The sequence below is a fragment of the Drosophila suzukii genome (genome assembly GCF_043229965.1).
Source record: "Drosophila suzukii chromosome 2 unlocalized genomic scaffold, CBGP_Dsuzu_IsoJpt1.0 scf_2c, whole genome shotgun sequence".
Lineage (NCBI taxonomy): Eukaryota > Metazoa > Arthropoda > Insecta > Diptera > Drosophilidae > Drosophila > Drosophila suzukii.
Window position 1 is genome coordinate 8439571 of NW_027255896.1, and position 21572 is coordinate 8461142.

A 21572-nucleotide genomic window follows, 5' to 3' on the forward strand; every position below is an offset into this window, starting at 1 on the left:
GTTGGAGTATTAAATAATAGATTCCGGGTGACACGAGGTTGCTTTATGTAATGGATTTTGGACAACTTGTGTTCGCACTTGTGTTCGCAATGACTCGATCGACGGTAATGAATTTGTCTTTTGTCGCTTAAAGAAGTTTTGGGCTCGCAGCCGAGCTTTTGAGAGTTCGTGCAGAGCTGCCGACACCGAATTACTCAAGCCGGGGCGATAACATAGGAATAATACGATTTTCTAACTGTTTGTTGCTTATCTATCATATATGAGCGTTTTTTCTCGATGCACTCTTGCAAGGCGAAGCTTTCTGCATATGAACCATAAAATGTCTTGTGTTCAGAAGCTTCACTCAATGGAAATTATAAAGAGAACATATAAGAGCATAGGTATTTGTACTTTCTTTTTAAACTGACCACTACAAGGAGTGGACTATTGTGGGCCATTCTATCAAAAGGCAGAGGCCAGAAATAAGGCACGCCACAAGTGCTATATCGCCGTCTTTGTCTGCCTTTCCACGAAGGTTGATCATTTGGAAGTGGTCCAGGATCTAACGACGGATTCTTTCATCGCAGCGCTGAGGAGATTCGTCAGCCTTAGAGGCAGTTCGCGTACCATTTGGAGCGACAAAGCTACAAACTTTGTCGGTGCAAAAAGCGAGCTTGCAGAGCTGAAATAGCTCTTTTTGAGCGAGCAGAACAGCATCGATATATTCCGTCTGTTTAGCTGATGGGATCGATTGGAAGTTCATCCCTCCGCGTGCCCCGCACTTCGGTGGTTTATGGGAGGCTGCTGTGAAGTCAGCTAAATTTCACTTCTACAGAGTCGTCGGTGCCTCCATCTTAGCCATCGATGAATTAAGAACTCTTGCATATGAGATTTCTGCCATCCCTAACTCCCGTCCCCTCTGTCCAATTTTAGAAAATGCTGAAAGCCTTGAGGTGCTAACACCGGCGCATTTCCTGAAGGGTTCCAGCTACACTAAGTTTCCTGAGCCTGACATTACTCATCTTCGCGAAGGCCGCCTCAGCAGATGGCAGCGGGTTACCCAGATGCAGCAACATTTCTGGAAAAGGTGGAGCAGCGAGTATTTGTCCCTACTTCAAGAGATGAGCAAGTGGCGCGTCGAAACGTCTAACATTAAGGTTGGAAGCTTAGTTTTGCTGAAGGAGGACAACGTTCCACCCTTGAGATTGCAGCTTGGGTGCATCCAGGAAGTCATACCCGGCGGAGACGGAGTCATCCGAGTAGCTATGGTCCGTACAGCTACGGGTCTGATTAAGAGAGCCGTCGCCAAACTAGCCGTTCTGCCCATCGATTCCGAGATTGTTGGAACCTTACCTCTTCCAACGGGGGGAGTATGTTCGGAGCTGATCGCCAGCGCCTAGTCATGCGCGCATAGGTGTACGATGGCACCTGCAGCTCTCTCTGCTTATCTTTGTCGCCTTCTTTCTTATACCACTAAAGCTGTCGCTTATCTATTCAGCAACTACTTTGTAAGCCTGCAAATGTCTATATGAAGTTCTTGGAGCCGAGCTTTTACACAGTCCGTCTGCCGCTCCGAATAAACGCTATATTAATTATAACTATAAGGGTGGCATATTTGTTGTCTTCCCCATAAACAAATAGGTTGTTAAACTTTTATCATTTTATGGGGCTATTAAGCACCCAGTCCAGATATTAATCCCAGATATTAACTCATAACATGTAACTAGCAGAATATAGTCAAAGATATCAGACTCTAAACAGTCAAGATTTACATACAATTCAATTTACCATCTACAATCCCTGGAGAATAGTTTAGTATTTGCAGTATAATTTTCTAATTTACTGATTTCACTGATTCCCGCTGGTGAATACCAATTTTTAACAAGATGGCTGGTGTACAACCCATAGAACTGACTTTCAAGGTATCTGTAATGCACAATATTTATTTCCGTCTCTTTCCTTCTAATCAATGTTAAAAAATTTCAAAAACTGGTTTTGGAGTTCATATTATTCTTTCAATTAAATTATAAAAAAATTATTAAGCCAACAGAGATAATAATTTTTTAATGATAATATCCCATGAACAATACTTAATTCTTAATTGCATATTTTCAAAATATTTATTTCAGAAAATTATTAATTAATTACATTCAAATAATTTTCATAATATATCTTACAATTTTTAAGATTTATCAATACAGGTTTTTTTGAAATTGCATCTATCTATTTTTAAGATTAACTGTTAAGAATAAAAATTCTGTACCACTCATCCTACTTAACTTGACCATTAAAAAAATTATCATTACCAACAACTATTATATTAAATACAATTGAATGTATGCATACTCATATAACAACAGTTCCTACTATCGATATGTATTGGCAAACAATCTTACTTTGCCTTTGATTTCCGGTTTCTCATGTATTCTTCTTTTTACTATGACACAGTGTGGAATGGTTTTACTTAAACCAATCGCATGGGAGGAGGGTATGAGGGGGGTTTGATCCTTAAAGATAAAGTATCTGCTCGATTCTACGTTCTGTCTTTTCCTGGTTGATAATATTTCAAAACCAAAAACAGTACAAAATTTGAATCGAAAGTCAAAAGATGTCTGAAATCAACAGCCAAATCAACCACTGCTCTATGGTCCGAGAGGCCGATTTTTTGGCATAAAGTCGAAATTATTATGTTAATGTTTGGTATTTTTATACCCGTTACTCGTAGAGTAAAAGGGTATACTAGATTCGTCGGAAAGTATGTAACAGGCAGAAGGAAGCGTTTCCGACCCCATAAAGTATATATATTCTTGATCAGGATCACTAGCCGAGTCGATCTAGCCATGTCCGTCTGTCCGTCTGTCAGTCTGTCCGGATGAACGCTGAGATCTCGGAAACTATGGGAGCTAGGCTATTGAGATTTGGCGTGCAGATTCCTGAGCTTCCTACGCAGCGCAAGTTTGTTTCAGTAGACTGCCACGCCCACTCTAACGCCCACAAACCGCCCAAAACTGTGGCTCCTACAGTTTTGATGCTAGATAAAAAATTTTAACTGAAATGTAATGTTCTCATCAATACCTATCGATTGACCAAAAAAAAAGTTTGCCACGCCCACTTTAACGCCCACAAACCGCAAAACCTGTGACGCCCACAATTTTCATGCTAGATAAAAAATTTTAACTGAAATGTATTGGTCTCGTCAATACCTATCGATTGATCCAAACAAAAATTTGCCACGCCCACTCTAACGCCCATAACGCTTAAATCTGTATACCGCCGGTAGGTGGCGCATTTTAATCTCGCTTTGCTGCTTGCATATCTCCATTTAGCTGAGTAACGGGTATCTGATAGTCGAGGTACTCGACTATAGCGTTCTCCCTTGTTTTGTGTACGTTTGTGCGCAAAAATAAAAATGATCTGTATGAACAAACTTAAGTTAATAATGGAAATTGAAGATCAAGGTGTGTAGTATTCACTGTATATTATACATTTATGTGTAGTTTTAGTCTTTGAGTTTTTTGTAATGTCCAATTTATGTGTATTTTTGTAGAAAATTAACATGCGTCCCCTGTGTTTCGTGGAATGAAAAAAAAGATCCAACGTCTGCCGACAAAAACTAACAACGTCATTTTAATCACAGAAATGTCGTTTTTCAGCGCTAATTAACACATTTTCCCCGTTCGTCCCCCTTTTCTTACAATTCCACAATTTTCAGGGACGTTCGAGATTCGCAATTGCGATCTCTTCCATACTTGGCGCAGCAACAATCGTAAAATATCATTTGTGTCTGATTGGTTTTACGAAAAACTAAGAAAATACCACATAGAAGATGAGAAAAGAGTAGACATAAATAAAAAAATAGGTTTTTTTGAATCCTTTATAAAAGAAAAACTTCCAAAATGTAACTATATGGTCGAACGTTTTAAATCAAAGCAAGCTAAATGGATGCCGTCAAAAATATCAATTTCATTAAAAGAAAGCTGTAAGATACCACTACAACCTGGACGCCCAACGTTGTCGTATACAAACGCAGGCCCAAGATTAAAAAGGAAATTGGCATCTGAACTAGCAATTGAAAAAGATAACAATACAAATTTGCTTATGCATGCTGCAGCAGTTTCCGGTAAGAGACAATGTAATACGAACGTGGCCCTGGTCCTTAAAGAAATGATAACAGCACCTGAATACACAACGGAATTAGGAAAGCAACTTTAATTGCAAAAACCAAATCAACTTACACCCAATGAAGCTCTAGCCTAAGTCTTGGAAAATTCATTAACCAAACAGCAATATGTCAACATTAGGGCTTTGAACATAAATCATCACAGCGACTTTTATCCGAGTTACAATCAAGTGATAGAAGCTAAAATGCAGTGTCGACCAATGGGTATTGAGGTTACAGAAACTTCTGCTCAAGTTTCACTACAAAACCTTTTGATTAATACTGCACAGCGACTAATTAAAATGCAGTCCGATGTGTTCAAGCAATTTCCTGATAGTTCTGAACTCAAATTAATTTGCAGTTATGGCTTTGATGGGTCAACTGCATACAAGCAGAAGTTTGAAATAAAAACTCCTGACGTACACCTTTCAGATCACTCTTTGTATGTTACTTCTGTATACCCTTAAAAATGATTGACTCATTTCAGCGAAATATTTGGGTTAACGTAACACCTCAGTCTATTCGATTTTGCAGGTAGCTTAAAATGCAATTTGTAAAAGAAACTAGTAATCACATATATATGGAAAAAAATCACTTAGACTTTCAAATAGACAATCTGAAAACGTTTTCTTATAAACTGTATGAGGCTGATAATGTGGCAGTAACCTTTAAAATGCATATGACACTCATTGATGGGAAAGTACTAAACGTACTAACTCGTACTAAATCAACTCAATGTTGTCCAATTTGTGGTGTCACCCCAACAAAAGTACTGGAAACCAAAGATTTTAGCTCAAAAACCTTCACCCCCAAGCTTAAAGCTTTAAATTTTTGGGTGAGTCCTCTACATGCTTGGATCAGGTTTCTAGAATTTGTCCTGAATATATCATAAAGAATGGAAATACAAAAATTGCATGTAAAATGTGATTAAAACAAGTGCTCGCAAAAAACATATTCAAGAAAAGTTTTGGAATGATATGGGTCTTCGAATAAGCATGCCAAAGCAGAATGGCAGCGGCAACAGCAATGACGGCAATACAGCAAGAAGAGCTTTTACAAAATGTAAGCAACTATTACTATGTTTATGCTAAGGGTTTCATGATTTCTTGAAAGCGTGAAATAAAATTTGCACCTGTTCATGCGACGCGGCCGAATTCATGCATTTTATAAATCTCAGCTGACAGAGATGCCGGACCGGTGGAAAAAGGAGTTAGCGATTATTCAACCGATAATTTTTTTCGATTTGCATGAATGAATCTTGCTAGTATTAAAGATAAAGTGTGTGCAAGCCAGTATAACATTTTTCTACCGTCAAAATAAAAGATGAAAACTAGTTTTTATTGGCACTGAATTAAAAAATAATTGTTATATGTAAGGTGTATATATATATTTATATCGATCTGGCAACTCCGATAATTGTATAGAGTTACCGGAGTTTACTTGGCTGAGGAACTTGTGAGATGGTTCCAAAGTCGCCTAGCTGGGGCAACCGAGCGGGTCGCAGGTTGCGGATAGCGGGCGACCTCTCTCGAGGTCAACTGTGAATAAGCTGGTGTGATAAGTCAAACACGGAATCGTGGACGGAAACCCCAGTAAATAAACAGTCCCGGACAGCCAGCGGGTATTTTGCAACGAAGCAATACCGACGATGCGAGTTGTTCAACCGCATCTAAATAGTTGCTTTACACAAACCCACTCCCAACACAACACATACCCAACTCTCCTCCCAAACAACATCTCACTCCGGGCCGGACTACGGTGTAATACGGACCGTGCCAAGAGTCAGCCTGGCTGGGGGCCCGGATCAAAACTAGCCCAGTCTTAAACGGTGTGCTCAGGGCGACCCCCTGTTCTAACTATCGCCTTACCCGGGCATCGCGGATCTCTGCCCGGGCGGACTTTTCCCCTTCTCCGCAACTCGTGGGACCAAATTATGGAGCAGAAAACAGAAAACACAAAAACAAAAAACACAGAGACGGGTACTCTTAAAAAACCCATGGATAAGACGAACACTGGTTCCACCTTCCATACCAGCACGGCCCAGAAAGGGCCGCATCCCAAACTGGGGATGATGGGTGGCAGAAAGCCAGCCGCAAACGCCTCCGCTACGTGCGTATCTTCGCCGAAAGCAACGGTAGGCACTGCCAAGGCGCTCGGGCCACCCGCTGGTGCTAAATATACATACGCAGAAAGGCGGACTGCCGCCCAGACTCTGCGCTCACACACCAGGAGCGCCGATGCCACGCCTTCGCCTGAATGGCTAAAGAAGGTAGAGTGGGCAAGGAAGGTGCTTCCAAGCTACGGGCAGGAAAAGCCCACTCAAGAGGCGACTCAGGCGAATAGGCAGCGATCCCTCGAACTACCCGGGCCATCGGCGAAGAGATCTAAGATCCAGCCATCGGTCTCTTTCGCCGAAATCACGAAGAATCGTGTATTACTTGGCCTGATTGACATGGGAAATCCGGAGGGCAGGATCCCCAGAAACAAGTGGAAGGCAGTGGAGTCCCACCTTTCCCTCATTTGCCTGCGCATGGTACGAGAGAAGCCAGGCACCTCACCCTGCTGCATGGACGCGGGCTGGTACCAGGGCAGCGTCAAGGTGGTGGCATGCGACAGTCAGCGGTCGGCCAACCTGTACAAACAGTCGACGAGCAACAAAGCGACGAAGGGGCGAACATCGTCGCACTAGACTGGTGTATATATCCATAAACACTTTGCGATCTTATAACCGCTAAACTTAAAATACTATCGGAATGGACGATAGCGACCGGACTCGGGGTAAAGCCCTCGAAAACAGAACTTGTTCTATTTACAAATAGGTACAAAATTCCACAACTTAACCCACCCATTTTAAACAATTGTAAGCTCTCCTTTAGCGATCACGCCTGGTACTTGGGGTTAGTACTAGATAAACGCCTCAAATGGGGCTTAAACAACCAAGAGAGAACGAAAAAAGCGACCATTGCACTTTACTCCTGTAAAAAAGCAATCGGGCTAAGATGGGGCATGTCCCCAAGAATAGTTAACTGGATATACACAGCGGTAGTCAAGCCAATCCTACTGTACGGAGTGGCTCTGTAGTGGACCGCCTTGCACAAACAATGCATACTGACTCCTCTAAACAAAGTACAGCGAATGGCGGCTTTGTGTATTAGTGGAGCCCTTCGAACCACCCCGAATAAAGCGCTGAATGCGATCTTGAACCTCCCTAGCCTGGACTTAGCAGGCATGGAAAGGGCCAAATCGGCAGCTATTCGACTTAGGGACACAGGGCAGTGGAAAGCCCAATTTTATAGCCATGCTAAAATTGGGAAAATGGGAACAGGGCCGACCGGGCACGACGGACGCAATCTGTTTCTATACAGATGGCTCCAGATTAGAAGGACATACTCCGAACAATTAGATATCAGGAAGTCATTCAGGCTCCCGGACCACTGTAGCGTCTTTCAGGCGGAGGTCCACGCTATTAAAGAAGCACTAACCTGTTTAGGGAAATTAGGCCTCCACCTAAACATATATAGTGACAGCCAAGCGCCTATTAAATCGATCTACTCGACAAACACCAACTCCCGTACTATAGCAGACTGTCGCAGATCTCTCCACGAGGTGGCTAGTCAGTTTACTATCAGCCAAATATGGGTTCCGTGTCGCCGGGATATCGTAGGCAACTGCATAGCGGACGAGTTAGCCAGGCAGGGCACCATCAAGCCTCTCCTCCCAGGAAAGGAGAATGTCGGTGTGCCCTAGAAACTTGCAAGCTAAATATAAAAAACTACTTTAACAAACAAGCCAACACCCATTGGCAAAACGTACCACAGTGTCGTATCTCTTACCAGACATGGCCTGTGGTAAACAAAAAAAAAACCTCGGAATTACTCAAACTCACCCGCACAGAGTGTGGCATGTTGATCCGAGCTCTTACAGGCCACTGGCTTGTTGGCGCACATGCCGGCAGGCTAAAAGCCCCGCAAAATGATTTCTGCAGAAGCTGTAGGGATGAGGAAGAAGTGGAAACGGTAGAACACCTTCTCTGCTTCTGCCCCGCCCTATGCAGACTCAGACTGAAACACTTAGGAAGCCCCTTCATCAACGATCTTACCGAAATATCGGAGATTAATCTCAAAAGCATAAGTGCCTTTATTAAATCTTCCGGGTGGAAGACATGCTGATCAGCTTAACACAGGCTGAAACTACTAGAAACGGGACCCTAGAGAAGGAAGAAGCGAGATCATGCGGTATCACAACGGACCCATTGAGGTCTAAGTGTGTCGGACTGTAGTCCGACAGCCGCCCTAACCTAACCTAACCTAACCTACCGGAGTTTAATTGTGACCATTTCATGCTTTCAGGTTAAATTCATAGTCAACTTTCGTGTGTTGCCGAATTCACGAAATGGCGTTTATGCACACACGAATCTGCCGAAATTGCGAAATAAAAGCGTGAATTCGGCATCGCATAAACGATGAAACCCTTTTAAATAAGCTTCATATTAGTAGCAATTTCCTGTAACCACTATATAAACACTGAAAAGATTCGGGTTTTTTGTGAAAAAACGTTTGACTTATATATGCAAATACCCGTGGTACCCAATGTCACCAACAATTCACAAAGTACTAGTCCACGGTTTTCAAATAAATAATTCGACGTTGACTCCACTAGGATGCTTAGGCGAAAATGCATCGGAATAAAATATACAAAAAAGACAGACTCTCACACGCAAGGAAAAATAGTCGAATCAATACTATGACTGACCTATTCCACAGGGCGATAGATTCCTCGCATCCCTTACTATCTAGTGTTTGCTTAAAGGAAAGAGAAAGGAAAAACATAAAAAAAACCTTTTCCCAAGGAAGTATTAAGTCTTCTGGAGTTGCCGTCTGCCGAAAACAAAAACCCAAATGAAAAAGAGTTGGACGTGCAATCTGATTCTGATTCTGATGAGGATCTAATTGAAGGATGCTCTATAGAACTAGAAGAAGAAGAACAAAAACCAATTTATTAATAAAAATTTATTACATATATATAAATGTAAGTAACTTGACTGAATTTAGAGTAAAACTTAATTTTTAAGAATAATACTAGGAATTATTTTGTTTGAGAGGCAAAAGAAGGCGTGGTCGACTGAAAATTTTTTTTGCATACTCTACTTAAAAAAAAAAATTATGTGCAAAGTTTGAGGTCTGTAAGTCAATTTTTAGAGTTAATACCAAAAAAATTGACTTTTGGACCATAGTGCAGTGTCTGAATGGTATGGAGTTGGCAGCGATCTTGTTAAAAATTGGTAATCACCAGCGGGAATCATTGAAATCAATAAATTAGAAAATTAAACTGGAAATACTAACCTATTCTCCAGGGATTGTAGATGTGTAATCTCATCAACCAGGAAAAGACAGAACGTAGAATCGAGCAGGTACTTTATCTCCAAGGATCAAACCTCCCCTCCCCGTACCCTCCTCCCATGCGATTGGTTTAAGTAAAACCATTCCACACTGTGTCAAAGTGAAAAGATAAATACATAATACACCGGAATTCAAAGGCAAAGTAAGGTTGTTGGCCAATACATATCGTTAGTAGGAACTGTTGTTATATGAGTATGCATACATTTAATTGTATTTAATATAATAGTTCTTGGTAATGATATTTTTTTAATGATCATCATTAAGTAGGATGAGTGGTACAGAATTTGTATTCTTAATATTTAATCTTAAAAATAGATATGATGCAATATCAAAAAAAACTGTATTGATAAATCTTAACAATTGTAAGATATATTATATAAATTATTTGAATGTGATTAATGAATTATTTTCTAAAATAAATCATTTTGAAAATATGCAAATAATAATTATGTACAAGTATTATTCATGGGATATTATCATAAAAACATTATTATCTCTGTTGGCTTAATAATTTTTTTATAATTTAATTGAAAGAATAAAATGAACTCCAAAACCAGTTTTTGAAATTTTTATACCCGTTAGTCGTAGAGTAAAAGGGTATACTAGATTCGTCGGAGAGTATGTAACAGGCAGAAGGAAGCGTTTCCGATCCCATAAAGTATATATATTCTTGATCACGATCACTAGCCGAGTCGATCTAGCCATGTCCGTCTGTCCTTCTGTCTGTCTGTCCGGATGAACGCTGAGATCTCGGAAACTATAAGAGCTAGGCCATTGAGATCTGGCATGCAGATTCCTGAGCTTCTTACGCAGCGCAAGTTTGTTTCAGCAATTTGGCTCCTACAGTTTTAATGCTAGAATAAAAATTTTAACTGAAATGTATTGCTCTTATCAAAACCTATCGATTGACCCAAAAAAAGTTTGCCACGCCCACGTTTACGCCCACAAACCGCCCAAGCCTGTGACGCCCACAATTTTCATGCTACACTGGTAGAAAAAACATCGTAAATGTCACTATTTCGCTAACGTTTTAACTATTTTTCCCAGCGGTTTAGATCCTAACATGAAAATCGTAAAAACGAAAACGTTAAATTGTTAATTATTTTTTGAATAATCTCGTAGTAAATCCAACAATTTTTTAATTTCAATCAAAAATGTTAAAATAGTAAAAAATAATTCAATTAAATATGTTTCATAGTAAAAAGTATTATATTTTTTTATTTCTTTTAAATATTTTCATATTTAGTTCCAGTAAATAAAATATTTCATTTGAATGGTTTTTATAGTTAAAATAATAATAGCCCGCCTTAAAACTCAGCATATTTATACCCGTTACTCGTAGAGTAAAAGGGTATACTAGATTCGTCGGAAAGTATGTAACAGGCAGAAGGAAGCGTTTCCGACCCCATAAAGTATATATATTCTTGATCAGGATCACTACGCTGAGATCTCGGAAACTATGAGAGTTATACTGGGATTAGGCACGCAGATTCCTGAGATTCCTGCGCAGCGCAAGTTTGTTTCAGTAGAGTGCCACGCCCACTCTAACGCCCACAAGCCGCCCAAAACTGTGGCTCCTACAGTTTTGATGCTAGAATAAAAATTTTAATTGAAATGTATTGTTCTCATCAATACCTATCAATTGACAAAAAAAAGTTTTCCACGCCCACCCTAACGCCCATAAACCGCCCACAAACTTCAAAAAATCGTAAATATGAACGTGGATATCTCGCTATAGGCGAGTACCTCGACTATCAGATACCCGTTACTCAGCTAAATAGAGATATGCAAGTAGCAAAGCGAGATTAAAATGCGGCACCTACCGGCGGTATACAGATTTAAGCGTTATGGGCGTTAGAGTGGGCGTGGCAAATTTTTTTTGGACCAATCGATAGGTATTGACGAGACCAATACATTTCTGTTAAAATTTTTTATCTAGCATAAAAATTGTGGGCGTCACAGGTTTTCGCGGTTTGTGGGCGTTAGAGTGGGCGTGGCATACTCGCGTAATAAACTTGCGCTGCGTATAAGGCTACGGAATCTAAATCTGAAATCTCAATTCTCTATCTTTGATAGTTTCCGAGATATCTACTTTATGGGGTCGGAAACGCTTCCTTCTGCCTGTTACATGCTTTCCGACGAATCTAGTATACCCTTTTACTCTACGAGTAACGCGTATAATTAGTGTTTGGTCATCTCACTGTTTGTTTTGTTTTCTATGGTCGTTGCGATGCCGACTATCGAAAGCTGCGAGCAGGGGCGTAGCACAGCTGATAATCGCTAATAAATTACCCCCTACAAGTCGGCAAGCAACGATCATACAACAAAATACTAGATTAAAAAACTACTAGATTACCATAAAATACTAACTCTAGATACCAATGTAATAGGGAAGATCTGAAACGAGCGAGTTGGTAACATTGTGGAATAGAAAAAGCTCTTGAAATAAACGCACAATTTACATAGATGACGGCTAAGCAATGTTTTAAATAAAACCAGTGAATTCGCGAAGTTGCATATTTACTCCTGCTTCCTGAGCAAACATTGGCGCCCCCGGGTGGACTCACTGGTTCTTGGCCGTCTTCTAAACTTCGGATTTGCGTATTGTTATAAGTTGGCAAATCACCAAGAGTTATATAACAAGTGCACGCGGCCAATTCGCGTTACGCAACAAATGCATCGGCATCGCACATTGGGTGCATGGTCCAAGTTGGAGACGCATTTACGCGCCCGTGCAACTTTAATTTCATCTTTCGTTGTTGGAGCGCCCGCACAGCCGGAGCGCAGTACCCACGTACATCTCGGCGTAGAGGGAGCGCACATCGGCTGCGTCCATCTCCTCGCCACATTCTCGTCGGCACCCATAGAGAGGTGCAATAGAACGTCGTCTTTCGTCGCTGGAGCACCCGGAGAGGGGTGAGCCCCATACATCATCGTAGAGGGAGCGCACATCGGCTGCGTCCCTAACCTCCATTTCGTCACAGGAGAGCATCAGCGGGCTTCAACCTAACCTCGTCGGAAACACCGAGAAGTACAGCGATCCGTATTGTATATGGTAAAGTGGCCTACGTAAATATATGCAAACTTTATTTCCATCACTTGCACAAACACATATCATAATTCACTTGGCTTTCAGTCACATACACACACAAAGGCCCACCCAACATATACACACACACACATTCGGTCTTGCTTAATCTGCCTGGCCCCAATCTTCGCGCGCTCTTTGGTTGTGTCGGTCTTTTCGCCTTCCTTGCTCCAATCGCGCATAGCCTGGCTGAGGATTTAGTACGGTGGGACAGTGCAGACATTCGATCGCTACCAGCAGCATTGCATTGGCATTTGCTTGTTAGAAACAATCTAAAAACGGGAAGTTGCTAGTCACAATGGGTGGAAGTCGGAATCGTTTTGGCAGAACTCCCATAGCGGAGGACGACACAAACGAATTGCTGGAACAGCTTGAGCGGAATAAGAATCATATAATTAGAATTGAGGCCACAGTTCGTGGTCAAGTAACTCCCCCTAATGCGTGCGAAATGGAATGTCGTTTAGGTATTTTAAATGGATACATCGAAAAGGCGTTCGAGTTGCAACAACAATTAGAAGCAATTAATAACGAATTAGCATGTAGAGAGGAGTTAGAAGAATTATGTGTATCCGCAAAGGCATTATTAATGTCAAATTGTAACCGGCCCGAAGGAGAAAGAAATCATTCTACCTTCGCAAATAACAGTAGTTTAAACTCTTCAGCAAGTCACAGCAGAATACTACCACAAATGAAACTCCCAAAATTCGACGGCAACTATGCCGAGTTCAAAAATTTTATAGGTTTATTTAACAGCTTAGTTCACGATGACGAATCTCTATCAAATGTTGAAAAGTTTAATCATCTGTTATCCTGTTTAGAGAAGGAAGCCTTAGGAACAGTAAAGGCTTACCAGATCACAGAAGCAAATTACGCAAAGGCCCATGCGGCCTTGGTCAGGGTTTATGATAATCCGTGCCTAATATACTTTAAAAGTATTTCTCGATTGTTTGAAATCCCAACAATGCAAGCGCCATCCGCCTCGGCGTTGCGATCCCTTATCGACACTGTCACTGCTATATATGAATCTCTTCTCTCGCTCGGCAACGAGAAAACTCTCGCCAACGCAATGATAATTCACATCGTCATGTCTAGAGTAGATCCCAAAACGCGGTCGCGATGGGAAGAGCAACTTAGTTACGATTCTATTCCGTTATGGAAAGATTGCTCAGAGGCGCTTAATAAACGCTACCAACACTTAGCGGCTGAGGAATCCACGACAGGCAGAAAAGCTCCCAAACAGGGACAGCTAGGGAACAAGCCCAGATATAGCAAAGCGGCATTAGCAGTTTCCCGACCTGTCGAAGAACTTAAGTCTAAATGTTGCTTCTGCAAGTCAGACAGCCATTTCATCCAGAGTTGTACATCTTACGCTAATATCTCGGTAGAAGCTCGGTTCAAGTTCGCAAAGAATGCACCACTTTGCATCAATTGTCTACGCAGAGGACATAGTGTCGCAACATGCCAGTCATCTCGTTGTCGAATTTGTACGAAGGCTCATCACACACTTCTGCATCGGTATACCTCAACCTCCCAAGTACCGTCGAGCAGTCAATCGCCTGTCATCGCCTATTGACAATCAGGTAGCCCAACAGTCACTAAGTGCCTCGGTTAGTCAGCCTATGCCGCAAAAGGTAGATCACGTCTTACTTGCAACGGCCCTTGTCGAGGTTCAAAGTCAGTCAGGAGCCAAGCTGTGCGCTAGGATTTTGCTAGACTCAGGGTCACAGGTTAATTTTATAACGGAGGAATTAGTAAATAATCTGCAATTAAAACGATACCGGCATGAGGCTAAATTCTCAGGCATTGGGAATTCCGCGTGTTCAGCTAGCTTCGCAGTCCAGACGACAATTGGGTCGCGATTAAACTCCTTCGAAGCGGCAGTTGAATGCATAATTTTACCGTCAATCTCAGGGTATCGTCCAGAAGCAACCGCAATATCTTCCGATTGGATTCGTAATGATATCTCCTTAGCAGACCCTTACTTTTACAAGCCCAAACGCGTCGACATGCTGATCGGCGCTGAGTTGTTTTTCGACTTGCTTAGAGAAGGACAAATACGTCACAAGCACTCAGGTCCAACTCTACAAAATACTGTCTTTGGCTGGGTAGCGTCAGGGACCTATAAAGAAAATCCGCCCGCATGATGTATCTCATACTCCACTCTAGTAGCTACTGAGGACAACAATTTGGATCACACGCTAAGGAAGTTCTGGGAAATTGAAAGAATACCCGATTTAACAAAATCGCAGCTCTATACCCCTGATCAAGTGTTGAGTGAAAAATCGTTTGCTAGCACCGTTTCGCGTGACTCTACAGGAAAATATGTAGTTAGCCTGCCTTTCAAATCGAGTCCTTCGTGTCTCGGTTCCTCGTATGAAACTGCACGACGACGGTTTCTGTCCTTAGAACGGCGTATGAAAGGGAACCCAACAAATCATTCGTTGTATATCCAGTTTATGAAGGAATACTTAGCTCTCGGTCACATGGAGGCTACAGAAATAGGATACCCAACGAGCCTCATTATTTTATACCGCATCAGTGCGTTCTCCGACCTGAAAGCTCTTCAACTAAATTAAGAGTCGTATTCGACGCGTCATGCAAAACCACTTCCCAAATTTCATTGAATGAAATTCTCTTGGTAGGGCCAACAATTCAGCCTTGCCTGTATGCCACGCTGCTTAAATTCCGGTTCCATAAATTTGCTATGTCGGCAGACATTACTAAAATGTACAGACAAGTGGTATTAGATGAGACCCATAGAAAGTTCCAGTTAATTGTATGGCGTGAGACCCCGCAAGACCCTCTACAAATTTATCGGCTTAACACCGTTACGTATGGTACGGCAAGTGCTCCTTTCCTTGCAATACGGTGTTTGAAGCAGCTTAGCGAGATCTACTCCGAATCTCTTCCCTTAGCTTCACAGGCTCTAGCAAATGATTTTTACGTCGATGACTTGTTAACAGGGGCCGATTCCATCCGTGAGTTAAGAAAATTGCGAGGGGAAATCACAGAGATTTTAGATTCCGCAGGGTTCGTCTTGGCTAAGTGGGCGTCGAATTGTACCCCCAACGAACGACAGGTCGCCGAGCCAGAAGTCCTTATTGGAGAAGACGCCGTTACGAAAACTTTGGGTCTCACTTGGAGTCCAAAACAGGATACGTTCAAATTCAACGCCCAGAATCTACAGCTTGAAGACCCACCCACAAAGCGATCCATGCTTTCATTTGCAGCACGGCTGTTCGATCCGTTAGGACTCATTTGCCCTATCGTTACCCTTGCAAAGATATTTATTCAAAAACTCTGGTCGCTACAAATTGGATGGGACGACGAAATACCCGCCGACGTACTGCATCATTGGAAGACGGTGTCATCTTGCTTTACAGATTTAGAAACGTTAAACATCCCTCGGCATGTCGGAACTCAGTTTGGCGGCACTTATCAAATCCACGGATTTGCGGACGCGTCAACAGATGCTTACGGTTGTTGTCTGTACGTAAGGTCAGTGACCTCAGAGGGAATAAAAGTTAGGTTGCTAACAGCCAAATCCAGGGTAGCACCGATCAATAGACTTAGTATTCCACGACTAGAACTCTGTGCGGCTCACCTCTTAGCGAAGTTATGGAGTGATGTGCAAACGCTTAATCTTTACCGCGTCGAGCAGGTTACTATGTGGTCGGATTCTGAAGTTGTTCTCTTCTGGTTGCGCACTCATCTGTCAAAACTTAAAACATTCGTCGCAAATAGGGTTTCGGCTATTCACGAACTGGCCCCAACTGCAGTCTGGCGACACGTCCCGACTAACTTCAATCCAGCGGACCTACCCTCTCGAGGGACTACGGTCAAAGATCTCGATACGACACTATGGTTTGAAGGCCCTTCGTTTTTGTCCATGGACTCGACTCATTGGCCAGTTAATTAGCACTTGGCTGACACGCCCCTCGAAAGACAACTCGAAATGAAACCGCCAGTAATCGCCCATACTGTCGTCTCAAATCATCCGCTGCTACGATTAGTGGAAAATTCTTCTTCCTATGTGAAGGTTGTGAGAATTACAACATTTATCTTTCGTTTTGTTTACGACAGAGCCTGGAAATTGTGGAACGACCACGTCCTACCAGCCACCGAGCTTAGTTTTTCGTTCTCTTATATCGCGCAGGCTGTTCAGCGTGAATCGTTTGCAGACGAATTCAATAAATTAAAGAAAAATTTGCCATTACCCAGTTCTTACCAAAAACTTAGTCCATTTATCAGCAACGAAACTTTCGGAACCCGTACTTTAACATTGGTGCGGGTGGGCGGTCGACTAGCGCACGCGGATCTAGAGCCCAGTGCCAAATTCCCAATATTAATGCCTAAAGGGAATCGTTTTGTCAAATTGTACATCGAGCACCTGCACTATGCTAATTGCCATGCAGGACCACGAGCCCTAGTCGGCCTGCTTCGGCAGACAATTTGGTTGATCAATGCACGACGCGAGTGCAGTGCTGTTGTGCGCCGATGCACGCACTGTTTCCGCTATAAGCCACGGTTAATGTCGCAAATAATGGGAAACCTGCCTCTTGACCGTGTCAGAATCAGTCGACCCTTTAGAATAAGCGGAGTCGATCTCTTCGGTCCAATCCGAGTGTCGCTAGGAGTGCGGGGCAAGGCAGCGTTAAAAATGTATGTCGCAGTATTCATATGTTTTTCAACGAAAGCGGTTCACCTAGAACTATTGAAGGATCTCACTTCTAACTCATTTATCCTCTGTCTCAGCAGATTTGTTGGGCGGCGCGGCCCGCTCGATCGACTGTACTGCGACAATGCAACCAATTTTGTTGGTTCCTCACGGCTGCTTCAGGAGATGGCCTCCGATGTCCGCAGCACACTGGGAACGTACGGCGTCCATCATTAGGTTGAGTTCGTCTTCATTCCGCCCCGGATAAGACGAACACTGGTTCCACCTTCCATACCAGCACGGCCCAGAAAGGGCCGCATCCCAAACTGGGGAGTATGGGTGGCAGAAAGCCAGCCGCAAACGCCTCCGCTACGTGCGTATCTTCGCCGAAAGCAACGGTAGGCACTGCCAAGGCGCTCGGGCCACCCGCTGGTGCTAAATATACATACGCAGAAAGGCGGACTGCCGCCCAGACTCTGCGCTCACACACCAGGAGCGCCGTTGCCACGCCTTCGCCTGAATGGCTAAAGAAGGTAGAGTGGGCAAGGAAGGTGTTTCCAAGCTACGGGCAGGAAAAGCCCACTCAAGAGGCGACTCAGGCGAAAAGGCAGCGATCCCTCGAACTACCCGGGCCATCGGCGAAGAGATCTAAGATCCAGCCATCGGTCTCTTTCGCGGAAATCACGAAGAATCGTGTATTACTTGGCCTGATTGACATGGGAAATCCGGAGGGCAGGATCCCCAGAAACAAGTGGAAGGCAGTGGAGTCCCACCTTTCCCTCATTTGCCTGCGCATGGTACGAGAGAAGCCAGGCACCTCACCCTGCTGCATGGACGCGGGCTGGTACCAGGGCAGCGTCAAGGTGGTGGCATGCGACAGTCAGCGGTCGGCCAACCTGTACAAACAGTCGACGAGCAACAAAGCGACGAAGGGGCGAACATCGTGCACTAGACTGGTGTATATATCCATAAACACTTTGCGATCTTATAACCGCTAAACTTAAAATACTATCGGAATGGACGATAGCGAACGGACTCGGGGTAAATCCCTCGAAAACAGAACTTGTTCTATTTACAAATATTTACAAAATTCCACAACTTAACCCACCCATTTTAAACAATTGTAATCTCTCCTTTAGCGATCACGCCTGGTACTTGGGGTTAGTACTAGATAAACGCCTCAAATGGGGCTTAAACAACAAAGAGAGAACGAAAAAAGCGACCATTGCACTTTACTCCTGTAAAAAAGCAATCGGGCTAAGATGGGGCATGTCCCCAAGAATAGTTAACTGGATATACACAGCGGTAGTCAAGCCAATCCTACTGTACGGAGTGGCTCTGTAGTGGACCGCCTTGCACAAACAATGCATACTGACTCCTCTAAACAAAGTACAGCGAATGGCGGCTTTGTGTATTAGTGGAGCCCTTCGAACCACCCCGAATAAAGCGCTGAATGCGATCTTGAACCTCCCTAGCCTGGACTTAGCAGGCATGGAAAGGGCCAAATCGGCAGCTATTCGACTTAGGGACACAGGGCAGTGGAAAGCCCAATTTTATAGCCATGCTAAAATTGGGAAAATGGGAACAGGGCCGACCGGGCACGACGGACGCAATCTGTTTCTATACAGATGGCTCCAAATTAGAAGGACACGTCGGCGGAGGTGTATACTCCGAACAATTAGATATCAGGAAGTCATTCAGGCTCCCGGACCACTGTAGCGTCTTTCAGGCGGAGGTCCACGCTATTAAAGAAGCACTAACCTGTTTAGGGAAATTAGGCCTCCACCTAAACATATATAGTGACAGCCAAGCGCCTATTAAATCGATCTACTCGACAAACACCAACTCCCGTACTATAGCAGACTGTCGCAGATCTCTCCACGAGGTGGCTAGTCAGTTTACTATCAGCCAAATATGGGTTCCGTGTCGCCGGGATATCGTAGGCAACTGCATAGCGGACGAGTTAGCCAGGCAGGGCACCATCAAGCCTCTCCTCCCAGGAAAGGAGAATGTCGGTGTGCCCTAGAAACTTGCAAGCTAAATATAAAAAACTACTTTAACAAACAAGCCAACACCCATTGGCAAAACGTACCACAGTGTCGTATCTCTTACCAGACATGGCCTGTGGTAAACAAAAAAAAAACCTCGGAATTACTCAAACTCACCCGCACAGAGTGTGGCATGTTGATCCGAGCTCTTACAGGCCACTGGCTTGTTGGCGCACATGCCGGCAGGCTAAAAGCCCCGCAAAATGATTTCTGCAGAAGCTGTAGGGATGAGGAAGAAGTGGAACACCTTCTCTGCTTCTGCCCCGCCCTATGCAGACTCAGACTGAAACACTTAGGAAGCCCCTTCATCAACGATCTTACCGAAATATCGGAGATTAATCTCAAAAGCATAAGTGCCTTTATTAAATCTTCCGGGTGGAAGACATGCTGATCAGCTTAACACAGGCTGAAACTACTAGAAACGGGACCCTAGAGAAGGAAGAAGCGAGATCATGCGGTATCACAACGGACCCATTGAGGTCTAAGTGTGTCGGACTGTAGTCCGACAGCCGCCCTAACCTAACCTAACCTAACCTACCGGAGTTTAATTGTGACCATTTCATGCTTTCAGGTTAAATTCATAGTCAACTTTCGTGTGTTGCCGAATTCACGAAATGGCGTTTATGCACACACGAATCTGCCGAAATTGCGAAATAAAAGCGTGAATTCGGCATCGCATAAACGATGAAACCCTTTTAAATAAGCTTCATATTAGTAGCAATTTCCTGTAACCACTATATAAACACTGAAAAGATTCGGGTTTTTTGTGAAAAAACGTTTGACTTATATATGCAAATACCCGTGGTACCCAATGTCACCAACAATTCACAAAGTACTAGTCCACGGTTTTCAAATAAATAATTCGACGTTGACTCCACTAGGATGCTTAGGCGAAAATGCATCGGAATAAAATATACAAAAAAGACAGACTCTCACACGCAAGGAAAAATAGTCGAATCAATACTATGACTGACCTATTCCACAGGGCGATAGATTCCTCGCATCCCTTACTATCTAGTGTTTGCTTAAAGGAAAGAGAAAGGAAAAACATAAAAAAAACCTTTTCCCAAGGAAGTATTAAGTCTTCTGGAGTTGCCGTCTGCCGAAAACAAAAACCCAAATGAAAAAGAGTTGGACGTGCAATCTGATTCTGATTCTGATGAGGATCTAATTGAAGGATGCTCTATAGAACTAGAAGAAGAAGAACAAAAACCAATTTATTAATAAAAATTTATTACATATATATAAATGTAAGTAACTTGACTGAATTTAGAGTAAAACTTAATTTTTAAGAATAATACTAGGAATTATTTTGTTTGAGAGGCAAAAGAAGGCGTGGTCGACTGAAAATTTTTTTTGCATACTCTACTTAAAAAAAAAAATTATGTGCAAAGTTTGAGGTCTGTAAGTCAATTTTTAGAGTTAATACCAAAAAAATTGACTTTTGGACCATAGTGCAGTGTCTGAATGGTATGGAGTTGGCAGCGATCTTGTTAAAAATTGGTAATCACCAGCGGGAATCATTGAAATCAATAAATTAGAAAATTAAACTGGAAATACTAACCTATTCTCCAGGGATTGTAGATGTGTAATCTCATCAACCAGGAAAAGACAGAACGTAGAATCGAGCAGGTACTTTATCTCCAAGGATCAAACCTCCCCTCCCCGTACCCTCCTCCCATGCGATTGGTTTAAGTAAAACCATTCCACACTGTGTCAAAGTGAAAAGATAAATACATAATACACCGGAATTCAAAGGCAAAGTAAGGTTGTTGGCCAATACATATCGTTAGTAGGAACTGTTGTTATATGAGTATGCATACATTTAATTGTATTTAATATAATAGTTCTTGGTAATGATATTTTTTTAATGATCATCATTAAGTAGGATGAGTGGTACAGAATTTGTATTCTTAATATTTAATCTTAAAAATAGATATGATGCAATATCAAAAAAAACTGTATTGATAAATCTTAACAATTGTAAGATATATTATATAAATTATTTGAATGTGATTAATGAATTATTTTCTAAAATAAATCATTTTGAAAATATGCAAATAATAATTATGTACAAGTATTATTCATGGGATATTATCATAAAAACATTATTATCTCTGTTGGCTTAATAATTTTTTTATAATTTAATTGAAAGAATAAAATGAACTCCAAAACCAGTTTTTGAAATTTTTATACCCGTTAGTCGTAGAGTAAAAGGGTATACTAGATTCGTCGGAGAGTA

General features: G+C 42.4%; 1 protein-coding gene and 1 long non-coding RNA gene across 4 annotated transcripts in view; one reads left to right on the top strand and one right to left on the bottom strand.

Moving 5' to 3' along the window:
• LOC139354129 (uncharacterized) overlaps window positions 1-21572 on the bottom strand; it is a 39041-nt gene that overhangs the window by 15351 nt on the left and 2118 nt on the right. The gene's annotated exons all lie outside the window — the stretch shown is intronic.
• LOC139354128 (uncharacterized) lies at window positions 12368-21283 on the top strand. Of its 3 annotated transcripts, none has more exons than XM_070998395.1 (2): window positions 12368-12592; window positions 17384-21283. In XM_070998395.1, exon 2 carries the CDS (start codon window positions 17618-17620, stop codon window positions 18278-18280), a length of 663 nt encoding a protein of 220 aa, XP_070854496.1. In that variant the 5' UTR covers window positions 12368-12592; window positions 17384-17617; the 3' UTR covers window positions 18281-21283. The 3 variants fall into 3 exon arrangements, with proteins under 3 accessions (XP_070854496.1, XP_070854497.1, XP_070854498.1); XM_070998396.1 differs by having other exon boundaries at window positions 12388-12592; window positions 17381-21283; XM_070998397.1 differs by having other exon boundaries at window positions 12468-12606.

Excerpts from the sequence above, each read along its gene's own strand:
- LOC139354128 (XM_070998395.1), top strand. The coding sequence starts at position 17,618 with ATGGGTGGCAGAAAGCCAGCCGCAAACGCCTCCGCTACGTGCGTATCT.